The sequence below is a fragment of the Talpa occidentalis genome, unplaced genomic scaffold (genome assembly GCF_014898055.3).
Source record: "Talpa occidentalis isolate TD23 unplaced genomic scaffold, MPIMG_talOcc4v2.1 talOcc4.2, whole genome shotgun sequence".
Classification (NCBI taxonomy): domain Eukaryota; kingdom Metazoa; phylum Chordata; class Mammalia; order Eulipotyphla; family Talpidae; genus Talpa; species Talpa occidentalis.
Window position 1 is genome coordinate 49,792,267 of NW_023602073.1, and position 20,356 is coordinate 49,812,622.

General features: G+C 47.0%; 1 protein-coding gene across 1 annotated transcript in view; it reads right to left on the reverse strand.

Moving 5' to 3' along the window:
• Positions 1 to 2,060: 2,060 nt before the first annotated feature.
• LOC119251361 (butyrophilin-like protein 1) overlaps positions 2,061 to 20,356 on the reverse strand; it is a 167,181-nt gene continuing 148,885 nt past the window's right edge. The window contains exons 4-10 of the mRNA XM_054698670.1: positions 12,747 to 12,947; positions 12,465 to 12,485; positions 12,346 to 12,372; positions 11,323 to 11,349; positions 3,706 to 3,732; positions 3,179 to 3,333; positions 2,061 to 2,307 (exon numbers count right to left, since the gene is read on the reverse strand). Of these exons, the coding sequence (XP_054554645.1) occupies positions 2,296 to 2,307; positions 3,179 to 3,333; positions 3,706 to 3,732; positions 11,323 to 11,349; positions 12,346 to 12,372; positions 12,465 to 12,485; positions 12,747 to 12,947 (470 nt within the window). The 3' untranslated portion in view covers positions 2,061 to 2,295. The remainder of the gene's footprint in view (positions 2,308 to 3,178; positions 3,334 to 3,705; positions 3,733 to 11,322; positions 11,350 to 12,345; positions 12,373 to 12,464; positions 12,486 to 12,746; positions 12,948 to 20,356) is intronic.

Consider the following 20,356-nt stretch of genomic DNA (forward strand, 5'->3'; position numbering starts at 1 on the left):
TGAAATAAGTAATCTTCTGTAATGTTTATGAAATCATAAATATGACTTTCAGACAAATATATAAACAATTAATATTATTAATTAATCAGTGACAGCACTGATATTATTGCAACATGCTACAAAGAGGATTTGGAGGAATAGATCCTTTATTTCCAGCATGAAAGCAACTTAAAATAAAATATTTTAAGAAAGAACAAAAGTGGTAATATTTATGGATAAAAAAATTATAGTCTTTGGAAATCTCTATTTTGCTTTACATCCAACATGTGACTTCACAGCAAACACATCCTTAATTGACAAAAACCCAAGTCAAAACCTTGTACATTTTTTAAATAGTTCCATAAGTCTGAATCTAATTTTGTAATGCCCCATTAGATCAAAAGACATGACACATACCTTACTTTTCAGTTTTTAATAGTTTTCAGAACAATAGAAGGAAAATTTTCATGGATAGTATGTGAGTGTAAATCTTAAAAAGGACAAACTTCCCATCGCAGGATCCAGAAGAAAAGCAGCATGACCAGGAGAGACGCGTGTCCTCGGCTGTGACTGGAGTGTCCCCTCCAGGGCTCATCCTGACACTGTGCAGGGGGCCAAGGGACACGGTCCTGGGGTCCAGCTCCAGGTCACACAGGAGGGCACGTGGGGGATGTGGACCAGGAAGCAACACATGGGTGATGGGAGAGTCCACCCATTTGACTACTCAGCTCCACACATATGATTCACACATAATTGAACAACTACACAACACAATTGTATGTTTTTAACTACCAAGAGAAAGCTCCCTTTACATGTCTCCGAAACAGTCAGCACCAATCTTTGTATCTATATTTCTTATTTCTCAAGTTCAGTCACAATTCAATTGTTTATCTATTACCCAAAAATTATATCATAAACATAAGGTATTCTTCAGCACCTGCATTCTTCAGCACAAGCTCAGGTTGGATAAACTCCGGTTAATTTAGGACACGAATTCATAGCTCATTCCCTTCCTTGTCCAAACAGTAGGAAAATCCCTTGAAATATTTTCTTTATGAAAAGAAAAATGATCTCCCATGGGAAAGTTCGTCCTCCCCCAAACTGGTTCAAATCTGTCAACTTCACCATCTGTGGCCTCAACACAAGGCCTGACCTTACTGTTCTCACAGACAGGGCAATAAATGGGTGATGGGAGAGTCCTTACTCAGTTCCATACTCACTATGTACACTGCTTATTTTTAAATATCAAGAGAAAACTTCATTTACAAGTGAAGAAGTGCTCACCTTTTTCAAAAATTAGGGGACAGACAGCCCCAATTTTTCTATCTAACATGCCATATTAGGTATTTTTTTTCAAATTTGCTTACAATATCTTTATTCTGTTTGTTTTTAAAGATTTATTTATTTATGCATACAAGAACTGGGGCCAGAGGTGCGGGGGGGTGAGAGGACTCACCAGAGACAGAGTGGGGAGCAGAACAGGTAGATTAACAGAAATACACTACTGAGGGGGGCAGCGGACAAGACAGGAGAGTTCTGTTGTGCCATGTGGGTAGCTCCCTGCCTTGGGATAGTAGTTATGCTGCAGTGGCTACATAAAGCTTCATAGTGCTGTGTGTAAGCACTTGCACCACCAGGGTATCCCCTTTATCTATTCTGTTACCCTCCAAAACTATATTATAAACATAAACTACATCAACTTGTATAAAAGCACAAGGGAAGATGACAATGAAGAAATGGGTAATAAATACAAATTAACACACACAAGAGAAATTGTTAAAAATATTACATACCATTATGATGTCTGACTCCTCCCCACTCCCCCTTCCTGTCTTCTCCTCCCACCAGAACCACATTAGTGTCCTCTGGGGAGGATCACACCTTCCTCCTTGCAGGTGTGGGGCTCAGGATCCTGCTTCCTCTGGCAGCTGTGGTTCCCATGACCCTTTGCCTCAGGATGTGGAAGGACCGAGTCGGCACAGAGACACCTGGAGCTCAAGTCACAGCACCCCGAATCACCCCGAGTATGAAAGTCTCTTCTTCATTCTCATCTTAATTCAAGGAGCACTTCTTTCCTTTCCAAATGGTGTGGACACAAAAGAGGAACCAGATCCTTCTCCTGACGTCACCAAATTAACACACCACAAGTTTATCACTGGTATTAGAAGTCCATCAGGTTTGATAAAATTAAGTGTATTTCATCCATTCCAGAGTAAGAAGCAGATAACAGAATATTAGGCTCCTCTAATGTCCACCATCAGCCATTTTCCCAAATATTCTGGAGGCCAAAGTTTTCTGGTCAGATAGTCCAGACCCCTAAAAATAGATCTGGGGACCCTCCATCAGGCTCTAGTTTACTCCAAACTAAGTCAAGTCGGATAAAATAAACTCCAATTAATGTAGGAGAATCATTCAGAGCTCATCCCCTTTCTTGTCCTAACAGCATAAAATCCCTAGTAAATATTTTCTTTATCAAATGACAAATGATTTCCCATAGAAAAATTCACCATACCCTGAACGGGTTCAGAGTTATGTCTCAGCACAGGCCTGACCTGACTGTTCTCTCAGCCAGGGCCCAGGAATCTGCACCCAGAGCAGGAGGACAAGACTCCATCATCCGGGACTCACTCACAGGTTTGTCCACAGGGAACCTGCTGCCCCAGGAAGAGCCCAGGGCAGGGCTGGGCAGGGAGGGGCTTCATGGGGACACGGTCTCAGGGGTGCAGGGGAGGAGGGGGGCTTCAGGCCCTGGGGGAGCCCCATCCATACCAGAGCCTGAGGGGATCCCCTCCCCTGAGGGACCCACAGTCTCCTCCAGAGGAGGATTATTCATGGGCACAGAGGGCTTCTGGGGCCCAGCCTCCAGGGGGCACAGTGTCATTGACAAGTCTCCTTTATGACAGCAGAAGTATGGAAGGAGAGTCCCAAAGAAGGACTCAGGAGGGAAGGAGAAGATGTGGGAGCCATCAGTCATGTCATAGAAGGAGATGTCCCCGTGATCATAGTCCAGGAAAACCCCCACCCTGTGGGGAACCTGCCTAAGGGGTAGCAGAGTATAAGGGTCTGTATAGGCTTTGAAAACGTTATTGAACCGGCCAATAGCCCATTTCCCTTTCAGTGGGGATGGAGCACAGTATCTCATTTTCTCATCTTTCCTCCAGACCCCCAACCTCCATGCAGTTCTGTCTACATTGCTGACCTCTACTTCCCAGTAACAGCGCCCTGATGTGATGCCCTCAAGACCCAAAACAGTGCATCCTCCTTCTTTTCCATCGTGATGACAGGTCAGACTCTTCTTGTCATGAGAGAGGACAATTTCATCACTGCAAGAACCTGGATCCAGAGTGACAGGCCCTGCAGAGAGAGAACCCATGTGCCAGCCTGACATAACAAGGGCACACACCTCCTCACCCGATACTCGGCTTTATGGGGAGAGGGATATGTTCCCTGAAATGAGAGCCTGGTGACCCCATCCCACAGCCCCCAAGCAAGAGGAGCCACAATATTATTGGGGGTCAAGTATGTCACAGGACCCCTGGGGACCCGCCTGGACCCCAAGGACTAAGGAGCCCCTTCAGCACCCATGAGCAGTCACCCCCAGCCCAGCTGTGTGACATCACAGCTGCACCAACCCCACCCCACGGAAGGTCCAGAGTCTGTGTCCACACAGAGAAGAGAAGGAAATTCCAGAAGCTGAGCAGCCCCAGAGAGAACAGAGTCACTCACAGGCCTGGAACTGCTCCTTCCGCCAATCTGCAAGAGACATACATGTCACGTGAGGGACTTTAGATACTCACACTTCAGGGCCTGTGCCTTGTTTTCTACAAGACAGTGAGAGAGTTCACAGGGGAAAATATTTGGAAAGATTTAGTTGGTGCATTTTACTTTTAGATTCATACACATGCACAAACACACACACTGTTCTTATGCTGCAAATTTCCCATGATTTAAGACATAAAGCTTAATACTCAGGGGTGACATGCTGAACACCAACGCAACGGAAAGGTCTTTAGCCAGATACGACAATCAAATTATACTTTCAGGTCACCAGCCAAGACATATCCTGGGAACCAGGTTTTCTTGAACAGGTTCTATGGAGATGAAATGCCCAGCACTGCATGTGCTTGTGAAGAACTAACAGACCTGGATGTGCAGCTTTTCTCTGAGCCACGGGGCTTAGAGCTACAACCAGCCCAGGCCTGTGTGTGGCCTGATGCTCCTGCCTCCTGGGGCAGCAAAGGCCTGCAGAAGCCTGGAGATGTGGGGGCTGGTGGGCAGAGCTTTCCTCTCTCATTGTGAATAAATCTGTTTGTCAAACAAGGGGAGAGAGACAGGCAGAGAGAGAGAATGAAACAACATGACTGAGCTGCACGTGGGGGTGACTGTGACATGAGTGAGGAGACAAAGGACACTCAATACAGGGTCCTGCCCACTCAGGAGGGGGTGGAGAGGGTTCTAGGAGGAAAGAGACATGCAGAGTAGGGAACATGGACACACACTGAGAGGATCAAACACTAGTGACAACTTTCCACATTTTCATGTGTGGTAGAAACAAAACCATCCCTGTAGACAGAGAAGAACACAAACACATTGGATTGACACAACTGTTTCCTTCAAGAGGAGCCCAGAAAGATGGAAGCTTCATAGTAAGACCTCTCTGTATAAGTTGAATAATGACTTCAATGATGTCCGTATCCTCATCCGATGGCCCTGTAAAATGTGTCCTTGACAGAGGAAAGAGAAATCTGCAGGTGGAACAGAGACAGGACCTGGAAACAGGGATGTTACTATGGATCATCAGGGGGAACCAATCACATGAACCTTAACAGCCATGACCCTGCACCTGTGCTTAGAGATAGTCGCAAGGCAGGCTGTGTAGACAGAGGAAGGGATCTCAGTCAGTGCAGGGGGCCCTAGATCCTGGGAGAGGAAGGGGGTCCTGGCAGGAAGGAGCTGCCAGACCCTGGAGTCACTCCCAAGACACGGTCTCAGATGTCTGCCCGTCAGGCATGTGAGATGATAAACTGTGTGGGTGACACTGCTCAGGGTGTGGTGACCTGTGTCAGCAGCAGCTGGAGCTCTGATGCCCCATGTGGGGGCCCAGGCAGGTGAGTAGGGCCCTGGCAGGGGAGGGTCTGGAGGGAGCACCAGGACCCCATGATGCACATGGAGAGATGGGGACCCAGAAGTCACATGCTCTGGGGGAGATGGAGGGAGAGAGAGGGGCCTGGAGAGCAGGGAGGGAGGAAGGACAGGTGAGGAGAGGAATTCAAGGATGTGGGACAGGAGGAAGGAACGAGAAGGTTGATCAATTTGCTGACCAAAGATAGACACAGAACCTGACTCTGCTGTGGAGGGAGGGTCACCCACAAGACCTAATGACCAGACAGGATGAGCCCTACCCACCTCAGCGTGTGCCGCACAGCCTCTTTAGACCAGTGGCCCCGGGGGAGCCCCTGAAATGACTGAAAGGGGAGCACAGGCCCCTCTCCCCCAGATCCCCAAGTCCATGTCATCTCCCACCCCACACCTGTCTGGGAAGGAGGAAGCAGGTCATTCCCCAACACTCAGGTCAGACACAGCAAGACTCTGAGGCCTTCAGGGAAGAGCATGAGTTTCCCAACTGTGTGAGGAGAGAAGGAGAGAGAGGAGAATCCAGGATCCACATTTATAGGAATAAGGAACAACATTTCTTGTGCACATGGTGTGTAAATGTGTGACACCAGCCACACCTGCACAAGCTCACTCAGAGAAACTGGCATTTCCATCTTTGCTTGCAATGATTAGGTGGCATATATGTGACCTCTTTGTGAAAAAAGGAGATTTTAAATTTTCTTGTTTTTCCTGAGACATTAGTTGACATCTGCTATAATGCTCTACACCATACTCCTTCATACAACAATAAAAAAAGAGGGCGTGGAGGAGAACAGGAACAGGAGCAGCAGGAACAAATGTAGAAAATCCAGTGACATTTAATGTGAGACACAGCGTGCCCAGGACTGTGTGTGCACTGACTGCGCTAGTCAGTTAATTTTTGTAGTAAAACCTTAAGTAAAAAAGTTTTGTTAAATTTCACAAATAATACGAGATCACACATGTATCCATCCGTGAATCTGTCAATATCAAAATGTTGATTCTAGTGTATTCATTGTGTTTCATTCAAACACATCATTCTTTTTGCATGCCAAAGAAAAGTTTATGTTAAAATGCATGAGACATGAACTCAGCAGAGGTTGGAATGATGGTAAAGACAACTCTATGATCCTCACTGTGTGGAAATGAGTCCCAGGGGAACCAGGGGGACTCTCGGGAGGGTCCTCACACTCCTGGTCCCCAGGCCCCTCCCTTATAACCCCCTTCTCTGTGGCTCAGGGTCTGTGTCCAGGACCATGAACAAACCCCTGAGCAGGGAAAGGGCGTGTGACTCAGGCTCAGGAGGCTCAGATCTCCCTTCACCAGCATCTCTGATCTCCCATGCAGGACCCAGTGCAGACCCTGCTCTGGGGTTACTTGGGGAGCTCATGTGAGAGGGAACACAATTATATGGTTGCCTCAATAATGGTTTTCAAAGAGTAACTTTATCTGAAGTACTTCAAAAGGCCCACTGTGTTTTATCCCCAAGCCTTGCACGGCATCTGCACAGCACAGATTCAAACTGGTGACTGTGCCCAAAACCTCTAGAAGGCTCTTCTCCCACACACCCCTCTCCTTCCTTCCCCTCTATCTCCATCCAGACTTTTCTTTCAAATTTCACCCCTGTTCTTTGGAAATGGATTATAACCATTTTAGGTTTGTTCTTTTCCAGTCTACATAGTTGCCTCTTTAAAAAAAAAAAAAACTAAATAATAGCAACCATGAGACTGTCAGACAGAATTCTCCTTAAAAAATGATGGTTCTGATTTCTTCAGTAAAGACTGCTCGAAACTGGCAGAAGGCTCCTGGAGGAGCCAGAGATGAGCTGGGAAGTTCGCCCATGCCAGGCCCCTTCTAGCCTGCAGTCCAAGCCCAGAGGGGGAGTGGGAACCCACCCCGGGGCAGACTGGGGCGCAGGGAGTGCGTCCCGCATCACCATTTTAGAACAGGGACATTTAACTTGTTGATAGACCAAAGAGACAAAAAATAAGTAAAGACACTAAAGCTATAAATAAGGATCTAGAGTGCTTGGGCTTAACAAACATCTATAGAACACTAAACCCCCCCCCCAAAAAAAAAAAAAACTAAGTACATATTTTTCTCAAGCGCACACGGATCATTTTCCAGGATCGATCACATACTGGGCCACAAGACAAACATCAACAGATACACCAAGATTGAAATCATACCAATCATCTTTTCTGACCATGAAGGCATCAAACTAGAAATAAAACATAAAAAGAAGGCAAGGAACTCTCCTACCTCATGGAGATTGAAACCACACTACTGGAAGACCAGTGGACTAATGAGGAGATCAAAGAAGAAATTTAAAAATTCTCTGAATTGAATGACAAGGAGGACACCAATTTCCTAAATGTATGGGATGCAGCAAAGGCAGTAATAAGAGGAAAATATATAGCAATAGAGGCTCACATCAAGAAACAAGAAATAACTCAAAGAAACAACCTAATCTCGAAGCTCAACGAACTAGAAAAAGAACAACAAAAAAAACCCAAAACCAGTAGAAGAAAAGAAATAATAAAAACCAAAACAGAAATAAATGAAATAGAAACTAAAAAAACAATCCAAAAGATCATTCCAGGGACACAAGGATGGTTCAACATCCAAAAATCAATCAACATTATCCAACACATCAACAAAAAGAAATATAAAAACCATATGATAATATCAATCGATGCTGAGAAAGCTTTCAACAAAGTGCAACACCCATTCATGATAAAAGCCCTTGAAATTCTTGGATACAAGGAACATACCTCAACATCATAAAGGCCATCTATGACAAGCCAACAGCCAGCATCATTCTCAGTGGGGAAAAGCTGAAAGCATTTCCATTAAGATCTGGAACAAGACAAGGATGTCCACTCTCACCACTGCTCTTCAATATAATACTGGAAGTCCTAGCCAGAGCAATAAGACAAGAGAAATACATACAAGGAATCCAAATAGAAAAAGAAGTCAAATTATCACTATTTGCAGATGATATGATAATATACATAGAGAAACCCAAAAACTCTACAGAAAAACTAATTCAACTTATCGATCAGTTCAGTAAAGTGGCAGGATACAAAATCAGCACGCAAAATTCAGTAGCCTTCCTATACACAAACAATAAATCTGAAGAAGAAGAAATAAAAAAAAAATCCCTTTTATTATTGAAATAAAAAAAAATCAAATATTTGGGAATAAATCTAACAAAAGAGGTAAAGGACCTATACAAAGAAAACTATAAAACACTGTTAAAAGAAATAGAAGAAGACACAAAGAAATGGAAAGAGATCCCTTGCTCATGGATTGGAAGAATAAACATTATTAAAATGGCCATCCTACCAAAAGCAATCTACAGATTCAATGCTATTCCAATCAAAATTTCAATGTCATTCTTCAAAGAAATAGAACAATTATTGATGAAATTCATATGGAATCACCAAAAACCCCGAATAGCCAAAGCTCTCCTGAAAAAAAAAAGAAGGGAATGGAGGCATTACACGCCCAGACTTCAAACTATACTACAAAGCCATAATCATCAAAACTGCATGGTATTGGAAAAGAACAGACACACAGACCAATGGAATCGAATAGAAAATCCAGAAATAAACTCACAAATTTATGGTCAACTAATCTTAGACAAAGGAGAAAAGACTATGCATTGGAGCAAAGAGAATTTGTTAAATAAATGGTGCTGGGAAAACTGGGTCGCTACATGCAAAAGAATGAAGCTTGACTACTACCTCACACCATACACAAAAATCAACTCAAAATGGATTAAAGAACTAGACATAATACCTGAAACCATAAAATACATAGAAGGAAACATAGGCGAAACACTATGTGATGTGCACATCAAAGACATCTTTACAGACACATCACCCAAAGCAGTGATAATGAAGGAAAAGATAAACAGCTGGGACTACATCAAATTAAAGAGCTTCTGCAAGCTGCTCGCAGCCTCTGCAGTGCCAGTTCGATCCCCGGCTGCTCCCCGGCCACCGGAGGAGGGTCCCACATGGCGCACAGACCTCTCCTGCTGCCCGCTGCTCCCCTCAGCAGTGTACTTCGGTCCTTCTGCCTGCTCTGCTCCACGCTCTGGCTCTGGTGAATTCTCTCACCCTCCCGCACTTCTGACTGTACCCAGTGCTTGTATAAATAAATAAATAAACCTTTAAAAAAAAAAAAAAAAAAATAAAGAGCTTCTGCACAGCAAAAGAGACAATAACAAAAACAAAGAGAAACCCCACCGACTGGGAGAACATCTTTGCACACAACACTAATGATAAAGGACTGATCACAAAAATCTGCAAAGAGCTGATGAGACTCAACAACAACAAAGAAAATAATCCTCTCAAAAAATGGGCAGAAGAGCTAAAAAGAAACTTCTCTGAAGACGAAATGCAAATGGCCAACAGGCCTATGAAAAAAATGTTCAACATTACTTGTAATCAGGGAAATGCAAACCAAAACTACCATGAGATACTATCTTACACCAGTGAGAATGGCACATATTAAAAAAACTAGCAACAATAAATATTGGCGAGGTTGTGGAGAAAAAGGAAGTCTCCTGCACTGTTGGTGGGAGTGCAAACTGGTCCAACCACTATGAGAGCTTTGTGGACATTTCTGCACCTACTAAACATAGAGCTTCCATATGATCCAGCAATTCCACTCCTAGGTATTTACCCAAAGGACACAGAAACATCAATTCCAAAGAACACCTGCACCCCTATGTTTATAGCAGCACTGTTTACAATAGCTAAGCTTTGGAAACAACACTAATGCCCAAAAATAGATGACTGGATCAAGAAGATGTGGTACATAAAAACCATGGAATATTACTCAGCATTCAAAAAAGATAAACACATGCAATTTGCAGCAGTATGGATGGCACTGGAAGGGATCATGCTCAGCGAAATAAGCCAGAAAGAAAAAGAAAAATACCAGATGGTCTCACTCATACCAGGAATCTTGAAAACTTAAATAAGGGACCAGGAAAATGAATAACTATAAGAAAGTGAAAATCAAAATCAACAAAAATCTATGAACCAGAGACATTCTAGGGGGGGTGGGGGGCGGGGAGGGGAGGGATTGGGGTCAAAATAATGGGCTGCAATTATATGGGGAATATAAAAATAAAATTTATTAGTTAAAAAAATGATGGTTCTGAAAATCATACATTGCTTATCTTGTTACAAAGACACAAAAAGTACACACATACACACAAACTGGATTTTACAGCAATTTCAGAACTTTCATAGGCCTCTGCCCAGGAGTCATAAACACCCGGAAGCTCTGACCCAGATTCAGAACATCTTCCCTAAATAACTGATTCCTCAGCACCCCCAAGGAATTAGAAGGAAAAGACAGCTTGGACATGAATCAGAGCATGTATAAGAAGACATAGAATTAAGAGGAAACAGGGGCCTCCCCGGTGGCGCAGCGGTTGAGCGCTGGGTTGCGAAGCTGCCCGCGGCCTCTGCGGCACCGGTTCGATCCCCGGCTGCTCCCCGGCCACCGGAGGAGGGTCCCACATGGCGTGCAGACTTCTCCTGCCGCCCGCTGCTCCCCTCAGCAGTGTGCTTCGGTCCTTCTGCCTGCTCTGCTCCCCGCTCTGGCTCTGGTGAATTCTCTCACCCTCCCGCGCTTCTGACTGTACCCAGTGCATGTATAAACAAAACAAACAAACCAGCAAACAAATAAATAAAGCATGCCTCTATAAAAAAAAAAAAAAAAAAAAAAAAAAAAAAAAGAATTAAGAGGAAACAGGAAATAAATACTAGATCCAAAATAGGACTGGAATATTGAATCCAGAAGGATCCATAACCCAGGACCCCTTAGGAAGACCTAACTCCGAAGCAAGAAGTAGGATGTCTGGAATTTTCGAGAGATCAGTAAAATCCTGAACCACACACCTATCCTTGCTGCAGCCTCTCCTCACACTGACCCCCATCGTCCTCACCCATAAGAAAGGACCAGGTGACAAGGGGTCATAGGGTGTCCTGACCCCACATGAATTGCAGGGAGGACAGGGCATGTGGAGGCATGTCTGTTCTCACAAGGGGGGCCCTGCAGTTCTCAGATGGAGGCTCCAGTGTGAAGGAAGACCAGGGACCCCAGGTCCTTACTGGTGGGGGTCCCTGATAGAGAAGGGGCAGAGGGGAGGCTGGAAGGGGTCCCAAGGCCCTCAGGGCCACTCACCTGCATACAGCTGGGCCTTCCTCCAGGCTGAAAGGGAACACACAGGTGAGACCTCAGCAAAACCAGCTGCTCATGTGATCCAAGGCCCTTGGTCGCCCCCTGATCTGCAGGTGAGACTCTCTTAGGGGTGGAGGGGAGAGGCTGGAGAGGTCACGACCTCCTGCCCTGTGCAGACAACAGGGGGGGTGGGAAATTCCCTGGCTCAGGTCAGGAGCCTGCAGGACAGACTGACCCAGCCCTGCCTGCTGCTGCTGTGGGGCTTTGGCAAGTCACTGAGCGGCTCTGGGCCTCAATGACTTCAAAGCTCCTGCTTCATCTGCTACTCAGTGTTGCTACACGGGAACAAAAACAGTACATGGGAAGATATTTTTTAATGGAGATATTATTCCATAATTATTACATTCAGTATTTCCTTGGAAATTAATGTGAAGATGAAATAAAAACACAACATGGACATCACACCAGCTCCAGAGTAGAAATTGCCCATCTTTCTCCAATGCAGTATTTCTAGTGCTAAACACTCTCTGGGAGAGGGAAAGTCCCCTGACTCCCTCCCATGCAAGGTCACCCCATCCTCTCCCAGCACTACTGATCAGCATCTTCAGGAGCAAAAAGAACAGACTTTCTTTGGCGTTGTTTGGGGGAAAAGGGCAGGAGGTGGTCACACTCCTAAACTCCAAGAGTCCATTTACTTATCAAATCCCAGAGCCGCTGGCTTTACTTCCAGGTGCTGACCAAAAACGAGATACAGTGAGGACTAAAAAGCCAGCACCATGGTGGGAAAGTCAGGGTTGGAATGAGACCAGGATGCAGGAGACTCCAAGGGTTACCACCTCACCAGGACCCCAAGAATGGGGGGAAAGCAGCACCCAAATCCTGAGAGCCCATGCAGCAGGGTCCTGCCTTGTACCAGCTCCCACTTCCACCGCAGGGAATGGTCCACATGTCTGTGCTGAGACAGCCAAGGGGAGGGACCCCTGAGCACAGGGGACAGGGACCCAGGACCCCTGGAGCATCACTCACCAGCCAGGTAAGCTGCCTTCCTCTGGTCTGAAAGACAACACAGGAAACAGGTGAGCTAAGAACCAGAATGTCACTAATAAAGGGGACACAGAGAGTGCAGGAGGGAGAGCAGAGCTTACCTAGAATTGCCTGAAGTTCACCTGAAAGAGAATTAAAAATATAAGAATAAACTGTCCCTAAGAACAAAGTTTGTGCCCAGAGAAGACACAAAAATGAATCATTCTGAGTCTTAGAAGTTCCACCTTCAGACCAACATGAGCCTCCAAGCTCCACTGTCCCCTCTGGGGCCAGCACCTGCTCTGATCTTGCTGCAGAGGGACCCTGGGCTCTGGCTCTGGTGTCAGCTTGTCCCTCTCAGCACCCACTGCCACACTCACCAGCCTGGCCCTTCCCTGCCTTACCTGTGTCCTTCAGGGCCTCCTCCTTGGTCTGTCTGTCCTCCTCCTTAGCCTGGCCCAGGTCCCCCTGTTCCTGCAGCTCCCACATCAGTATGGAATGTTCTATCCAGGTGTAGCAGGCAGCCCCCAGGAGCAGGAACAGCAGCAGGGGCAGGATCACCAGGAAAGCCGGCTTCCAGGGAGAGGCCCGGGGGAAGAAGGGCTCTGCAGACAGAGACCCCACAGACATCCCATCAAGACACAGCCCAGGCCAGGCCAGCCCAGCTCACCTGAGGATGCTGGCCCCTCCCTCTGACCCTGCAGGGAGTAGGGAGGGGAGAGCAGCGCTGACCTGGGATGACAAGGGCCATGGCCTTCTCCTGGCCCAGGATGGGGTTAAGGATGGAGCAGGTCACGCTCCCCGCAGAGCTGTCTCTCACCACCAGAGCGGCCGCTACGCTAAATAGCCCCTCAGTGTCTTGGGCCTGGACCTTGGAGAACTCCAGGAACTGCTCCCCACGGGGGTCTCTCCACTGCACCTGGGGCTCCGGGAACCAGCCCGAGGCTGTGCACACCACCTGCACCCCATCCTCCTCTGGCCCCGAGATGTGCACTTGGGGGACAGAGCCCACACCTGTGGAGGGAAGATGAGAGTCAAGTGGGGCAGGGCCCACCTGTGCACACCTCCAGGGAGGCTGTCAAGGTGCATTCTGGGGGGTCTGGAGGAGACCACCCCTGGGGGAGCAAGATGATGACATGACATGTTCATCTCTACCTTTCTACCTGTTATTTTTATAATTATATAAACATGTTTAAATCTTTGCAGAGTTTCTTGTTAGAAGAGCACACCTTATAATTAAAAAACAGCTGTATTTTCTCATTTCTCACCAATATCTCAGCCTCCATAGTGCAGCTTCTCCTTCTAGTCCATTCTGTTCTGGGTGATGCAACAAAAGTCTCCCATTGGTCAACCCCAGTCTCCAAGGTCCTCTCCGCCAGTGTCCCTTCATTCAGGGCACTCCTGACTGATCTTGAAACCACCTCCATTTTGGGTTGGTCACTTCCCTCTGAGGGTGGCTTATTGGAACTTGGCCCCATTCTGAGCACCTTTCCTGACTTTTCTCCCTGCACCTGCTCCTTGAAGGCAGCACAGTCCCAGAGTTCAGTCCCTGAAGCCCCGTCTTATCTCACAGCCTCTCCCAGGGCTTCTTCTCCCTCAACTTCTGTGTCTCCTCATACATCACTTCCAGATATCACCTCGCCAGCCTTCCCACCTCCCTCCGGATAGCCCCATCTCTGTGGGTTACATCTGCCAGGATTCCTCACATGCTCTTCACACCCGAAATTCTATACCTGAACTCATGGTTTTGCCTCATCTGTGGCAAATGGTTATAAAAATATCCATAAGTCTTCATGTTTATTCATATTCAGCTCACACTCTACAACATACATTTTACTCACACTCTGACTTTTGGTTCAGTCATGTGACTTCATGTGTCTAATGAGAGATCAGCTCATGTGACTCAGCAGAGGTTTAAAGTGCTGGCCCCATGGGTCTTCCCTCTGCCAGCTCCATGGAAGGACATCGCAGTCCAGGTGCTGGAGGATGAGCTCACAGAGCAGGGCCTGTCACCAGCCTTTCCCCATGCAGCTGCCCTCCCTCAGCTGGAGCCAGTGACCATTCATGTAACAAGCCCAGCCACGACTCACCTGGTGACCTTTCATCCGACCAAATAATGTAGGAGTAAGTTCAGTGGAGAGTAGTCAAGTCCATGCCAGGTTAGCTGAAGTCCCCACCAGCCCATGTGAGTACAAGTCCATTACTACAGGTCACTAAGAGATTTTTTTCTGTGGTTCTTTGTTACGCAGCAGCACTATGGTGACAGGTAACTGATACACATTATTAATGCTCCTGACATTAAATATCAAATAGTCTCTACAAAGCCTCGGAAGCCTCTGCAATCCCTTCTTCCACTTTAAATTCTGTGACCCAATTCTCCTCATTCAATTGGGTTATTTCTAAACCTCCCTGATGGCACCTCCTATGCATCCACAGCCACTGTGTGAACCAGCCCCCCTCTCCACCCTGTAACTGCAGCCACAATTCCAGATACTGTCCCCGCCCTTGTCCTCCCCACTCCTGCCAGAGTCACATGCTAAGCACAGTTGTGCTGAAAATCTTCAACATCTCCACATACAAACACCACATTATGCACACCAGGACTCCTCATCTGTGACTGACTCCTCCCCCAACCCTCTTCTCTCTGCAGTGCTCACCTATGCCCTCAAGGCCCAGTACCCCAAACTAAAGAATCTAACTGCTGTTGTCCACAATCACCAGGCCATGGGGACTCCATCGTCCTTTCCTCATCTGGTCTGAGGGGCTTTATAGAATTTGTTAGATAAAATGACGTCCCAGCTCAAATAACTACATCATATGGAGGTTTTTATGATTACCTTTGGGAGCATTCATCAGCCACCCTCGACCTCTCCGCCATGTACTCACAACATCTTTTCATGACAGTCTTGTCACCTCACAACACCCTGCTCCTCACTCTCCCACCAGCCATGAGGACTGCATGTGAGCAGATCACACACCAAACACACGCTCCCCCCAGGTCATTCACACGGTCTGTGCCTCCACATTGAAATTCCCTTCCCTGTAATGTCCAACATGCCTGTAACCAACATTGCTATGTGATATGTAGGGACGTTGTTAAAGGACAAACTCCAAAGAAATATTTTCACAATGAAGAAGTTTTCTCCTTTTTGCTTCTTTTTCTTTCTTTTTTATTAAACCTATAATAGCAGACAGATGTGATTTAACCTATTGTGGCAATCATTTCACTGTATATATAAATCAGTCATTATGGTGTATGCCTCACATTACATAAGATACCTATTAATTATCTGTCTATGAAACTGGGGAGAAAGGAACACCCACACATCAGATATCTACTCAGCTGTATTTCCACTTCCCTGGAGTCTTTGCTCCCATGGCCCCAGCCTGAGCTACTATTTATTACTGTAAGCTCCCCTCAGCCCCAGCCCCACATTGCTAACCCATCTCCCTGCTCCATTTAGCTTCCTGTCCTCATCCCTTCTCACTTCCAAAAGTCATTTATGCCCTGGTTATTTATCACGATTGCTCTATCTCCCACTACAAATATACACTCACAGAGTGAAGAACTTTATTAGATTTGCTTTTGTATCCAAGAGTTTAGAACAGGGCCAGACATGTGGTAGGTACCCTATATATTAACACTTCATAAAACATGAATTAATAAGCCTTTTCTTACTCATAAATGAAATGAAAAACTAAATTGCATTGCCCTTATTTCCCCCCCAATTCCAAAACTCCAGGATTCTTGAGATATTCAACATGTGACCAACCTGCCACCTGCAGCTCCAAGCTGGCTCGCCCATGGAAGACTCCGTTGCTGAAGAAGCAGGTGTACAGCCCGTTGTCAGCAGCCTGGACCTTGTAGATGCGCACAGCAGCCTTCCCCTCATGGAGGAATTCCCCCACCAGCGAGGTCCTCCCTGCGTACTGGGCCATCAGCTCCTCGTGTCGTTCCTGTCGGTCTTGATAGATGAACACTGACTCCAGGCTACTGGACCGGAACCACCTCAACTCCATGTTCTCTGCACTCATGACTGGGTACAAGAAGCAGGGCAGTGTGGCGTCCTTGCCCAGCTCTGCCAATATGGCTTCTGGGGGGCCAAGCACATGGAACCTCTCTGTGAACGCAGACATGGGAGTTAGAAAGGCTGAGAGACACAGTCATATCGGGGAACACACACCATCACTGGGGGAGGCCCAGGCAGGCTGAGGGAGGGTGTCTGATGAGCAGACAGCTGACATGAAGGATTAACAGTGACAATTCTGAAACTTGGAAAGATCTTCCGATCACTATTTATGGTCCAGAAATTATGTCAAAGATGCTTCCTCATTCACGAGTGTACCTGATAGCAGGACCTTCCATAAAAAAACTCTAACTCCATGGTTCTCACCTTGAGCATCTCAATCTCACGGAGGGCTTGTAACTGTAAAGGGACCCTACCCCAGGTGTGATGCAGCCAATTGGGATGTGCCCAAGAATGTGCATTTCAAAAGAATTCTTTGGGGACTAAGATGGTGTCTGAGGAAATTTGTTTCATTGCACAGAGGATCATCAATGTGAATAAATGAACAGGGCACCCAGAGAACACCAGGGTTGGGACAAAAAGGGACACTCTTATACAGCAGTCACCAGGCAGACAGTGCTAAAGGGGGCACAGAGCAGAGTCATGCTTTACTGACCAAGAGTTAGGCAGAGAAGACACCTGGAGGCTGTGGTCAGGGTGGGGGAGGCTGCAGCACACACTGTGGGGCTGTCACTCAACCAGGAACATGACCCTGGGCAGGGAGAGCTGACAGTGAGGACTCACAGCTCTGACTGGGCACTTTCAGCTAACAAAGTCCCCACTAAAGAAACAAGACACAGAGCTGGATGCACCCCCACTCCCCCTCAGGACTGGCCCCACCCTCCTGAAGCTCAGGGACAGTGTGCACAGGGCAGAGTTTCAGGGCTGAACTGAGGGAGGCAGGTGTCAGGGGTGCCACAAACATGAGCTCACACACCCCAGCCAGAGCACCCACCCCAGAGGCTGGATGACTGCAGACCCTGCAGTCTCTGACTCAGTATCTCAAGGATAAGGTCTCTAGTCCTACATAACTTACAAATCTAACAACACAACAGGGTCACTGAGGAAAAGTTAGAAGTAGTTCAACTCTCTGAGTTACCACTACAGACACATTTTTTCAAAAATAAGAATTTTTTTAAAGATTTATTTATTTATGCATACAAGACCTGGGTACAAGCCAGAAATGGGGTGGAGGGGCAGGTGAGAGGATTCACCCGAGACAGAGTGGGGAACAGAACAGGCAGATAGACTGAAGTACACTGCTGAGGGGAACAGAGGGCAAGCCAGGAGAGGTCTGCTGCACTATGTGGCTTGCTCCCTGGCAGGCTGGGGATCGAACTCACGCTGCAGAGGCTGCAGACAGCTTCACAGTGCTGCATTTAATCCCCTGTGCCACCATGGAGCCCCCCAAAGTAGAAAATTTAAAGCAGCAAAATAAGCCCCAGAAACTTGAGATCTCAAGGGAATATGAAATCACAAGACGGGACCAACTCTGCAATATGCAACTACATAGATATGGAAGATCGTACCTTACTATCAAATAGAGTTCAAACTGCCGTAATAAAGAAAGTCAAAGAAATGGAGAAAACACAAAAAGGTGAATCAAAGAGAAAAATAAAATTCAGAACAATAAATGAATGACGTGGAAAATAAAATGAGTAAAAAGAAAATAGAAATTGAAGCCTTTAATTAACATCACAGAAATGGGGGCTCTAAAAGATTAGCAGAGAAGCTACTCACTCCTGGAGAAGCTATTGGAGCAGAATAGACCAAATGGACGATCAAATCAGTGATTTGATGATAATAATGAACAATGGACCGAAATAGAATAAAAAAGAGATAAATGAAGAAACACTGGAAGAACTAAAAGAATCTATAAGGAAAGACCACATAAGCATAATGGATATTCCACAATTTGAAGAGATTCATTCAAAGAAATAGAGTAACATTACATATAAATACACACATACACATCATGAACTATTACTCAGATTTTTTTAAGATTTATTTTTGTTTATGTAAGCATACAAGAACCTGAGATGTAAGCCAGAGGTACAGGGTGGTGTCGGGAGGGGTTGAGAGGATTCACCAGAGACAGAGTGGGGAGCAGAACAGGCAGACTGACAGAAATAGACTGCTGAGGGGAGCAGCAGACGAGACAGGAGAGTCTGCTACAAGATGTGGATCAGCTCCCTGGCCAGCAATGAAACTCCTGCTGCAGTTGCTGGTGATAGATTGATGATGCTGAGACTTAACCCCTTGCACCACCAGGGAGACCCACAGATTTTTTTTAAAATAAGTAAAATCCTGCCATTTAAAACAACATGGATGGAACTTGAAGACATTGTGCTAGGACAAATGAACAAAGGCAATTCCTGAAGGAGGAGCTCCCAGAGCCCCTGGGCCCCACCCACCCGAGGGAGACACAGGATAGGGAGGAACACACTCACCTTGGGACCCGCTGGGGGGCAGCTGGAGGAGGAGCAGCAGGGACGGGAGGAGGCAGAGCACAGAGCTGGGGCAGGAGCAGGGTGCCATCTCCTCAAGGCTGGGAAGAGACAGGGCAGGAGGCAGCCAGGCCCACACAGAGGAGCAGGGCAGCCAGGAGCTCTGGGCTCAGTGGGGAGAGCAGGGCTCAGCGACCCCCACCAGCAGGAGCAGGGCCCTTCCTGGTGAACCCTCAGGCCCTGAGACCAAGAAGGACAGACCTGGCTCCTTTCAGAGCTTCTGAAAACTTCTGTGCTTCTAGTGACCATGAGATTTATTGGCGAAAATATCCTTCCTTCCCCTCCCACCCTGTGGAAACCACACCCCAGACCCACTCTGCTCAGAGCACCAGGCCCCTCCATTCCCAGCACCTGGGCATGGGGTGCAATCTGCCCTCCCCTCCCCATTATCATACCTGGTGACTTTCCAGGACAGAGCCCAGACCCAGGCCCCCCATGAAGGACAGGCCAGCACCTGCTTGTTGTCCTGTCCCCCTCAGTGTGAGCAGGTGTCCCTTAGAAGCTTCAGGACACACGACACTGTCCCCAAAGAGTCGGGGTCCCCCCACAGGCCCCTGTCCCGCTCTGTCATTTCACCTGAAGGTGTGTCCCTCCCCAGCCCTGACCTGCCATGGACAAGGACAAGGTCCTGCCCCAAACACAGCAGGAGCCAGGTCAGATCCCCACCGAGGGCTTCTTCCTCCCCCTTACTGACTCTGTGGGGATTCCTGCCTCAGGGTGAAGGACTCAGTGAGACAGAACAGCAGAGAAGGGAAATGAGTCCTGCTCAAAGAAAACACCCTCAAACCACATACTGGCTGGGGTTGGGGGGAGGCAGGAGATGGTCCTGGGAGGGCAGATTCTGGGGCTGACTCTGAGGTCATCTCTAGACTCAGCCACTCGCTGTGTGACCATCTTCATCAAGTCTCTCAACCTTCTTGCCTCACTTTCCCCACAGAAAATTGGGAATAGTATCAGCATCTCCCAACCAAGGTTGGAATGAGAAATATATGAATTATATTTGAAGAGTCACTACCTAAAATTCTAGAACAGGGTCCTGCCTCAGGATGTTACAGACACATTATTAAAATAAGTGAAGTACAACCTTCAGTGAGGTTGGGCTGGGTCCTCTTAGAGCTGCATCATCTCCTGTGCCACCTCCCACCCCACCCAAGAGCCACCACATTCTCAGCCCCTCCTTACAGTCAGCTGCTCTCCACTTTCTTTTCTGAAAAGAAACATGTCTTCAAAACTGACATACCTGCTTTGAACTGATGGGGCTTCTAGGGCGTCCCTTCGAACTTGAGAAGTTTCAGTGTTTCCTCAAATCTTCTTACAGGGTTAGCACCTGCTGTTAACTGCTCAGGAGCCCTGCTGGGTGCCAAGGGAGCCACATGGCTCAGAGAAGTTCGTGCCCAAGAGAGTAGACAGGCAGAATTCGGCACTCATGGAGTGGTGTCT